Genomic DNA, 10651 nt, shown 5'->3' with positions numbered 1-10651 from the left:
ACCGCAGGGGGAGCACCCCCCTATCCACATCGAAGGGACAGCAGTGGAGAAGGTGAAAAGCTTCAAGTTCTTCGGCGTGCACATCACTGACAATCTGAAATGGTCCACCCACACAGACAGTGCCTCTTCAAACTCAGGAGGCTGAAGAAATGTAGCTTGTCACCCAAAACCCTGACAAACTTTTACAGATGCACAATCGAGAACATCCTGCTATCACAGCCTGGTACGGCAACTGCACCCGCAAAGCTCTCCAGAGGGTTGTGCGGTCTGCACAACGCATCACCGGGGGCAAACTACCTGCCCTCCATGACACCTACAGCACCTGATGTCACAGGAAGGCCAAAAATATCATCAAGGACTACAACCACCCGAGCCACTGTCTGTTCACACCGCTATCATCCAGAAGGCGAGGTCAGTACAGTTGCATCAAAGCTGGGACCGAGAGATTGAAAAATAGCTTCTATCTCAAGGCCATCAGACTGCTAAACAGCAATCACTAACTCAGAGAGGCTGCTGCCTACATTGAGACCCAATCACTGGACACTTTAATAAACGGATCACTAGTCACTTTAAACAATGCCACTTTTAATAATGCCACTTTAATCATGTTTACATATCTTACATTACTCATATCACATGTATATACTGTATTTTATACCATCTATTGCACCTTGCCTATGCTGCTCGGCCATCACTCATTCATATACTTATATGTACATATTCTCATTCACCCCTTTAGATTTGTGTGTATTAGGTAGTTGTTGATGAATTGTTAGATTACTTGTTAGATATTACTGCACTTTTGGAACTAGAAGCACAAGCATTTCGCTACGCTCGGATTAACATCTACTAACCAATTGTATATGACCAATAACATTTGATTTGATTTGATTTTGATTTGAAGAAGGGGCTGGGTGTAGCTATAGCTAGCCATACACTCGTAAACAGTGGGGTGCACAGAACCAATGAGATGTTCGAGAAGATAGGCTACAGGCTATGTGCACACTGCCCACAAAATGAGGTGGAAACTGAGCTGCACTTCCTAACCTCCTGCCTAATGTATGACCACATTAGAGACACATTTTCCCCCAGATTACAGATCCAAAAAGAATTTGAAAACAAACCCGATTTTGATCAACTCCCATATCTACTGTCTACTCGGTAAAATACCACAGTGTGCCATCACAGCAGCAAGATTGTGACCTGTTGCCACAAGAAAAGGTCAACCAGTGAAAAACAAACTCCATTGTAAATATAACCCATATTTATGCTTATTTATTTTCCCTTTTGTACTTTAACCATTTGTACATCGTAACAACACTGTATATATACATAATATGACATTTGTAATGTCTTTATTCTTTTGGAACTTCTGTGAGTGTAATGTTTACTGTTCATTTTATTGTCTATTTCACTTTTGTATACTATCTACCTAATTTGCTTAGACAAAGTTAACATATGTTTCCCATGCCAATAAAGCCCCTTGAATTGAATTGTTCGAGGGGGGAGCGGGGGTGTTCATGAATGTACCAATGGAATGATTGAGGGGGGAACTGCCGAATTGCGGGCTGCAGTTGCACACTATTGGTCAGGTCTCAGGTCGGCAGGATGTCCATACACCAGTGCACTGTTTGCCGGTTTATCGATTTGTTGTGCAGCCCAATCAGCCACGCAAAACGGTCTTGAGTGACAACAAATCTGCCATATTACCTTATTGGCTTTCCATACACACACACACACACACTCCTCACTCCTTTCGACACACCAGCTCGCCTATACTCTCGGCCGCAGTTAGCCATAACTGCGAAATCCCTGCTGTAGACTATTTGTCTGAGGGAGTCACAAGCACTGGAAATGAAGACAATTTAGTAAGAGATCAGTTATTAAGATTGGCCATTCCTATTCATAAAAACTGAAATTATCGCAGATATAAATGGGTTCGTGCCCGGCCAAATAATGGCCCAAGTCGTTGTTTATGGTGACGTCACGGCTACCATAGCTACGGGGAGCTTTTCAGCTGTTCAGAATGAATACAGTCAAATGCTACTAGCTAGCTAGCTAATCCACTCACTGATCCCGAACAGGAGCCACTAGCTGAGCAAACCATGGTAAGTACCCTGCAATATGATCAACATAAAGTTGGAATTGAGCTATATGGCTAAATGCAATATCGTATGGGTGAGAGAGTAACGTTAGTCAGTTATCCAAAAAGTGCGACGCGACTAACTTTAACGTAGCTTTCTAACGGCTAACAGTTAACGTTAGGCTACAGTACAGCCTGTACCTGCCAAAAAGGTCTACCTGGCAGGGCATGCTTATTGTCATTCATGTAAATAATGAATTACCATTGTTACTGTCAGAACATAACTTTATAACAAATAATACCATGTCTTATGTGTCAAGTAATGTTACGCATAGACAAGCTATAGCTAGCTAATAACAGTGACAACGTTTCAAATGTTATGGACACATTTTTAACTTGTGGTTGGTAATCAGTTATTTAAACTAACAAGTACGGCTTGATACCATATGACTGATTCCTGCAGTAATAAAGTACCCCAAACCTTTGAAAATACATTCATCCTCCAAACTGACTACAGATTCACCTGTGACACGTGTAGTCTTTAAATGTATTTAGCTAGTCCTAATTCTTGTTGCCTACTCAGATTGCATGTAATCTACAGTGATTGTGACATTAACTATGTCACAAGGATGTGGGTAGAGAATCTGCTGTCTATTTAGTTGGCTAGATCAAAAAGTACAGTGACAGCAGTGAATAAGAAGACCTCTTAAGCCTCCCTCAACACTGGAAGAGTATTCGTGCTGTGCACATGTCTCAACTGTCCAATCAAAGGTGGTGTGAAAGTAGGCCATGGCAAGAGGCTAACAGTTAAATCTGTGCTCTTAGTGCTTATTTCCTCCTGCACACAGAGCTCGGGCTCGTCTTGTTTAATCTGTGCCATGCCAAACCCAATCACACCAGGGCGTTTCGTGATTGGCTGAGGTTACCCGCGGCCTCTGGCCTCGCATTATTTCTGCCCTGGTGTGTTGGCTCTGTTATGCAGTAATGTGCTTTCAGGTAACCCTGTTAACAGAACAGAAGTTGTTTGTAGCTGGACCACCTGCTGTTAATTATGTTTGAACATAATGCCTTGTTGCCTAGGTTCTTATTTCATTACATAGCTATAACCTAAATACCAACTTGTGCTGTTTGTCATGATGTCACCTGACCTGGATGTGTGATGCACTGCAGGGTTTGCTGTCGATTCTGCGAAGACTGAAGCACTCTCCGGACCAGGAGGTGCGGTTACTGTTGCTAGGGCTGGACAATGCTGGCAAGACCACCCTGCTTAAACAGCTGGCCTCAGAGGATGTCAGCCACATCACCCCTACTCAGGTAAATGTACTGATGTACACAGGATTGGGGAGTAATTGATTACATGTAATCAGTTACATATTATCTTATTAGAAGAAACAATACCTGCAATCAGTTACGTTACCATTAAAAATATTGTAATCAGATTACAGATACTTTTGAAAAACTAGATGACTACTTTTATTACTTTTAAATTCCCGAAATGATGTAGCCAATTAAAAATACAATTTTAAAAAATGCAGAGATCACTATGATAACGCACCAAATGCATTTGATGGATCCTTTTTGTGATCTTCTAATGCCTCTTAAGGGGAAAGTAATCCAAAAGTAACAGAGAGTAAACATATTACTTTACTGTGTTTGGGTGTTCCAAAATGTACATTACTGAATACAATTTGACAGGTAACTAGTAACTGTAAAAGATTACCTTTAGGAAGTAACCTGCCCAACCCTGGATACAGACAATAGCATAAACACAGCTCAGACACTCATGAAAGCATAGTTACACATGCTCACAGTGATCACAAACTGTCCAAAGCATTGCATTGATGGGCACTCTCCTCCTCTGTCCACAGGGATTCAACATAAAGAGCATGCAGTCCCAGGGATTTAAGCTAAATGTTTGGGACATTGGAGGCCAGCGCAAGATCCGCCCGTACTGGAGGAACTACTTTGAGAACACAGACGTACTGGTAGGTCCAAAAAGTTCTGACCACAAATAAATGGAGACAGCTTGATACGGTTGAACCTTTCTATCTGTCACTAATACTCTCCTCTGTCCATCTTCATCACAGATCTATGTGATTGACAGTTCAGACAGGAAACGCTTTGAAGAGACCGGGCAGGTAAAGCGGCACCAGTCCGTAAAAATGCACAATATTCTATTCAGCTGTCTTCTGATATCCATATTTTGATGCAGTTATTGATTGAACCCCTCCCCCACCCTTCTCTTACACACACACAAACACACAGGAGCTGGCTGAGTTGATGGAAGAAGAGAAGTTGAGCATGGTGCCACTGTTGATATTTGCCAACAAGCAGGACCTGATGACTGCGGCTCCTGCATCAGAGCTAGCTGAGGGCCTCAACCTGCACACCATCAGAGACCGGGTATGGCAGATCCAGGCCTGCTCTGCAATTACCGCAGAGGGAGTACAGGTATAAAACACACATCTACGTTGGTTTAGACATTTTTGCAAATGTATTAAAAAGAAAAAACATATCACATTTACACAAGTATTCAGACCCATTACTCAGTACTTTGTTGCACCTTTGGCAGCGATTACAGCCTCGAGTCTTCTTGGATATGACACTACAAGCTTGGCACACCTGTATTTGCAGATCCTCTCAAGCTCTGTCAGGTTGGATGGGGACTTTGCTGCACAGCTATTTTCAGGTCTCTTCAGAGATGTTTGATTGGATTCAAGTCTGGGCTCTAGCTGGGCCACTCAAGGACATTCAGAGACTTATCCCAAAGCCATTCCTTGTTGTACATTTTTTATATATGTATATATATATATATATATATATATTTTTTTTTTACCCGTTTTCACCCCAATATCGTTGTATCCAATTAGTAGTTACAGTCTTGTCTCATCGCTACAACTCCCGTACGGACTCGGGAGCGGCAAAGGTCGAGAGCCGTGTGTCCCCCAATAAACAACCCAACCAAGCCGCACTGCTTCTTCTTAACTCAGAATCCAGCCGCACCAATGTGTCGAAGGAAACACCGTACACTTGGCGACCCCGTCGGCGTGCACTGCGCCCGGCCTGCCACAGGAGTCTCTAGTGTGCGATTGGACAAGAACATCCCTGCCAACCAAACCCTCCCCTAACCCAGACGTGACCCAATTGTGTGCCACCCCATGGGTCTCCCAGTTGCGGCTGGCTCAACAGAGCCTGGACTCGAACCCAGAATCTCTAGTGCCACAGCTAGCACTGCGATGCAGTGCCTTAGACCACTGCCCCACTCGGGAGGCCTCGAAGCCACCCCTGTGTTGTCTTGGCTGTGTGCTTAGGATTGTTGACCTGTTGGAAGGGTTGTTGTCCTGAGCGCTCTGGAGCAGGTTTTCATCAAGGATCTCTCTGTACTTTGCTTCATTCAACCTGACTAGTCTCCCAGTCCCTGCCACTGAAAAACATCACCACAGCAAGATGCTGTCACCACCATGCTTCACCATACGGATGTTACCAGGTTTCCTCCAGACGTGACACTTGGCATTCAGGCCAAAGAGTTCAATCTTGTTTTCATCAGACCAGAGAATCTTGTTTCTCATGGTCTGAGTGTCCTTTAGAAGCCTTTTGGCAAACTCCAAGCTGGCTGTCATGTGCCTTTTACTGAGGATTGTCTTCCCTCTGGCCACTCTACTATACATCCTTGGTGGAGTGCTGCAGAGATGGTTGTCCTTCTGAAAGGTTCTCCCATCTCCACAGAGGAACTCTGGAGCTCTTTCAGAGTGACCTTCAGGTTCTTGGTCACCTCCTTGAACATGTTCCTTCTCCCCCGATTGCTCAGTTTGGCCGAGCTCTAGGAAGAGTCTTGGTGGTTCCAAACTTCTTCCATTTAAGAATGATGGAGGCGACTGTGTTCTTGGGGACCTTCAATGCTGCAAACATGTTCTGTTATCCTTCCATAGATCTGTGCCTCGACACAATCATGTCTCAGAGCTCTACAGACAATTCCTTCGACCTCATGGTTTTTTTTTTTTTTATCTGACATGCACTGTCAACTGTGGGACCTTATATAGACAGGCCTTTGCAAATCATGTCCAATTAATTGAATTTCCCACCGGTGGACTCCAATCAAGTTGTAGAAACATCTCAAGGATGATCAATGGAAACCAGGTGCACCTGTGCTCAATTTCAAGTCTCATAGCAAAAAGTCTGAATACTTATGATGTAAAAAATGTTTTTTCTGTTTATCATTTTTTTTTTATAAATTAGCAAACATTTCTAAAAACCTGTTTTCGATTTGTCATTATGGGGTAGTGTGAGGAAAAATATTAATTTAATCCATTTTAGATTAAGGCTGTAACGTAACAAGATGTGGAAAAGTCAAGGGGTCTGAATCATTTCAGAATCCACTGTACACTACATTTGCACACAACACACACACATACTGTATGCACAATTAGAGAGCATCATAGACACTGATTGCACACTAACGTTTAATACTGTGCCGGTGTAATATGAGTCTGTTTACTTACTTTATAGGATGGCATGACATGGGTGTGCAAGAACATAGCAGTTCGTAAGAAGTGACGCCAGGGGCATACTTATTCCCAAAGACTCAAACGAAGGGTAGGAGGTGAAAGGTGGAGTGGTGTTCATTATCAAAGCTTTTGACTTGCTGTCATAATATTTTTTGAAAATATTGTGATATTTTTTTGAATAGATCATGAGCCAGTTGCAATAGAGTAAATACTTTAAAGAGAAACTTTCTGTAATGTTGACATTACCAGCATTTTATTAATGCTTCTCCAGTTGTATATACTGTATATACGTTATTATTTAAACATTTTAAATATTCAGATATTACTCAACTGTCATTTCTGTGTGCTTACTTTTGCCACCTTTTTGTAATAGTCAGGAGGCTTATTATGAAGATGTCTACATTATGAAAGTAGTTTTTTAAGAATGAACAGCTGAATAGACACGACCCACTGGGCACAGACATCAGTTCCAACATCTAGTTTTGATTTACATTTGGTTGAGTTGTCAACTAACTTGAATTCAACGTGAAATAAACAAAAACTTTCACCATGTCATTGGATTTAGGTTAAAAGTTGGGTGAAAAAAACCACAACATGCCCTTACGTTGATGACATTTAGTTTTCCACGTTGATTCAACGTTATCACATAGATTCTTTGGGGTTGAAATGATGTGGAAACAATGTTGATTCAACCAGTTTTTGCCCAGTGGGTACTTTGTTGCGTGTATGTGATTGAAACTCTGTCCTTAGTACCAGTGGGGCAGGGAAATATCCTGCTCTGTATCAGTAACCAGGTTTCTATCTAACCATTTCATGCCGATTGAATTACCTGAAGCATGAACAAATAAAATGTGTTTGTTCAAAATGGTCTGATCCTTTTTGTGTCGGTAAAATAAATAATGCGAGAAATGACAGTTGCCTTAATTCGCAAATATTATAATAACTATCATATCGAAGTCAACTTGGAGTCACGCAATGATGTTATGTGGTCCTCCCACTATGACTCGGGAAAGCATGCCGTTTGTTAGTCTAGAGATTAAATAAAATATGATGAATTTGACATGGTTGTGAAAGTGCACGGTGATGAGCTTGATCCACCTTTTCAATAAATATTGAGGGTCTTATTCTGGTGACATGATGATCGATGCTTGGCTACCATTTAACAAACAAATTTTATCGCTCCTATTATCCGTAATAATCTCATCATATAGGTAGCTGACCCACACTGTGGGGCAAATTTGCTATAAGGCTAACTAATCCGTTTTTGTGACAAAGACATCGATAGAGTTGAAAATGTGATGGCAACCCATTTAACTTGTATTTTTTCTTCTGAATTTTACCGCAAAAGTTATTTTATGTGCAAATCAAAATCAAATTTTATTTATCACATACACATGGTTAACAGATGTTACAGTTTTTCTCAGTCGCTTTGGTGCATTTCTTAGATCAAAAGTGCAATTCTTGATACTACTTGTACAAATTCCAAATCATCTAGTTACTTGAAGCTATTTCTTATTCCTTTGAACAAATTGCAATTGATAATGTACAAGTGTCTGCTTTTTTCCACATGATCAATTGCTCATGTCATGTTGATCAAAATATAGTAGATGGTTCTCTGTTGAATAGTCTTACCCCTCAAAACATCTAGGCATTAGTTCCTTGCATAAGCCATTACATGCAAAATTGTTGAACTATTTGTCATAAACTGTCAAGCATAGTTTTACACATTTCTATTAGACCTTTTGTACAAAAACGTGAATTGATGAATCGTGCAGGTGAAATTGACCCTCACTCATGAAGGAATGTAAAGTGTTAGTTCAACCAACAATCAACCAGTTGTCTAAATTGCAAGCATATATAGAAAGACCACAACACAGAGTTGCAATTTTCCAATAATGAATGGACCTGGAAACGAACAGGGTCCACAGCCAAGAGGAGGAAGAAGAGGAGCAAGGATGTGTGGTGGAAGGCAAAACAGAGGAAGAGGCAGAAGAGGACATAGGCGCATATCTGATGACATAAGGGCCACTATTGTAGACCATGTTGTCAATCATGGCCTTACAATGGCTGAGGCGGGTCGAAGGGTGCAGCCGAATATTGGGAGATCAACCGTGTCCTCAATAGTTCAAACGTTTCGAAGAGAGAACAGGTATGTCCACCAATGTACAGTGCACTGTTACTGTATATAAGCAGTATACTGTATACTTCCTACAATGCTTCATATTACAGTAGTCTACTTGTATTTCACAGCATACAGAAATATACTCTGTACAGATACATACTGCACCTTACATGCACCCACCTGTATGTTTTACAGTAAAATGTGTGTTCGCATAGTTTTTGTCTATGTGAAAGTGTGCGATGCATCACTGCATTTTTCCCCACATAGGACTGCAAGATTACCTCAAACCAGTGGCAGAGGATGCCTTTTCACACCTCAACAGGAGGAGGCTATTTGCACCATGGTCAATGCCATGAGACTCAGGGAAATACAAAGGACCATTATAGAAGACAACGATGTCTTTGAAAACATCCATACTGTTAGTATCTCAACCATCGACAGGGTGCTGCATAGAAACCAGATGAGTATGAAACAGCTGTACCGTGTACCATTCCAAAGGAATGAGGACAGAGTTAAGGAGCTATGGTACCAGTATGTACAGGTAAAACATATATCTATATAACTACTTTACAGCAACATTTTATAGTGATACATAGTACAGTAAGCATAAACTGCACACATTTACATTGCTGTGGAAGGAACATGCAATATATATGTAGATTTTATGTCACTCTTCCTTACCAAAACAAATTCAACTGTGTGTTCTGGGATATAGCGTATAATGGAGTTGGAATCAAGTGAACTCTCTCACAACTTTGTATACGTGGATGAGGCTGGCTGCAGAGGATGGATAAGGCATTCCAAAAGATTCTTTCCACCTTGCATTGGAAGGAAAAATATCCGGTGTGATGTGGATAAGAATATGTGGCCCGACAGACAGGAACGTCTGGATGTGTAGACAGCACAACAGTGCTGCGGGCAAAGTTGTGCCTTAGGGGTGGTTTCCTGTGTTTCTTTCTAATTTAGTTTTTTTTTCTTGGTGCCCCTTGGGTTGTCCAGTCTCTTTCAATCAATAACACACATACAGTAATATGTAAATAGTACTGTTGAAATTGATATATGCCATAGAAGTGCAGCCTTGTGCATTTTCAATACAGTAACTGTCATCCAAACTGTAGCCTAAGTTTACATCAGGTAATACTGTCAAAGTACACAGTTACATTGACAACATGCCTAAACATTTTGACGACCTTGTTCGTGAACAATGACTCAATGACTTATCATTCTGATAACACTGACATGATCATTGGCATGAATATTTACTTTTGAGAGATGTACTAAGGATTTTTAGTGACTGACTAGCTTTAGAAACATATCTATTGTATATTGCAGTTTGTACAAATTGTTCTGAGAAATGCACTTATTATTTTGCACATGTTAGGGATGATGTGAAAAATGCACCAAAGTGACTGAGAAAAACTGTAATGCGAGTGTAGTGAAATGCTTGTGCTTCTAGTTCCAACAGTGCAGTAATATCTAACAAGTAATCTAACAATTCCTCAACAATGACCTAATACACACAAATCTAAAGGGGTGAATGAGAATATGTACATATAAGTATATGGATGAACGATGGCCGAGCGGCATAGGCAAGGTGCAATAGATGGTATAAAATACAGAATATACATGTGATATGAGTAATGTAAGATATGTAAACATGATTAAAGTGGCATTATTTAAAGTGCCATTGTTTAAAGTGACTAGTGATTGGGTCTCAATGTAGGCAGCAGCCTCTGAGTTAGTGATTGTTGTTTAGCAGTCTGATGGCCTTGAGATAGAAGCTATTTGATGCACCTGTACTGACCTCGCCTTCTGGATGATAGCGGTGTGAACAGGCAGTGGCTCGGGTGGTTGATGTCCTTGATGACATTTTTGTCCTTCCTGTGACATCCTGTGCTGTAAGTGTCATGGAGGGCAGGTAGTTTGCCCCCGGTGATGCGT

The 10651-nt window shown here is 41.2% G+C and overlaps 1 protein-coding gene across 2 annotated transcripts; it reads left to right on the top strand.

The window, feature by feature from the left end:
- Positions 1-1789: 1789 nt before the first annotated feature.
- Positions 1790-7472, top strand: LOC115147020 (ADP-ribosylation factor-like protein 3). Of its 2 annotated transcripts, XM_029689012.2 has the most exons (6): positions 1790-2108; positions 3254-3397; positions 3952-4068; positions 4171-4221; positions 4349-4534; positions 6590-7472. In XM_029689012.2, exons 1-6 carry the CDS (start codon positions 2106-2108, stop codon positions 6635-6637), a joined length of 549 nt encoding a protein of 182 aa, XP_029544872.1. In that variant the 5' UTR covers positions 1790-2105; the 3' UTR covers positions 6638-7472. The 2 variants fall into 2 exon arrangements, with proteins under 2 accessions (XP_029544872.1, XP_029544871.1); XM_029689011.2 differs by lacking the exon at positions 1790-2108 and having other exon boundaries at positions 3221-3397.
- Positions 7473-10651: the final 3179 nt, after the last annotated feature.

This window comes from Oncorhynchus nerka, linkage group LG19, assembly GCF_034236695.1.
Source record: "Oncorhynchus nerka isolate Pitt River linkage group LG19, Oner_Uvic_2.0, whole genome shotgun sequence".
NCBI classification, from domain to species: Eukaryota; Metazoa; Chordata; class Actinopteri; order Salmoniformes; family Salmonidae; genus Oncorhynchus; species Oncorhynchus nerka.
Note: the sequence above shows the minus strand (reverse complement) of the source record. Positions and strands in the feature narration are given on the sequence as shown.

What these genes read in the sequence shown, in the direction of transcription:
- LOC115147020 (XM_029689011.2), top strand. Translation starts at nt 3,236, where the DNA reads ATGTGTGATGCACTGCAGGGTTTGCTGTCGATTCTGCGAAGACTGAAG. An exon ending in TTGAGAACACAGACGTACTG is followed by an intron (nt 4,069 to 4,170) that starts GTAGGTCCAAAA and finishes TCTTCATCACAG; the next exon opens with ATCTATGTGATTGACAGTTC. An exon ending in TTACCGCAGAGGGAGTACAG is followed by an intron (nt 4,535 to 6,589) that starts GTATAAAACACA and finishes CTTACTTTATAG; the next exon opens with GATGGCATGACATGGGTGTG.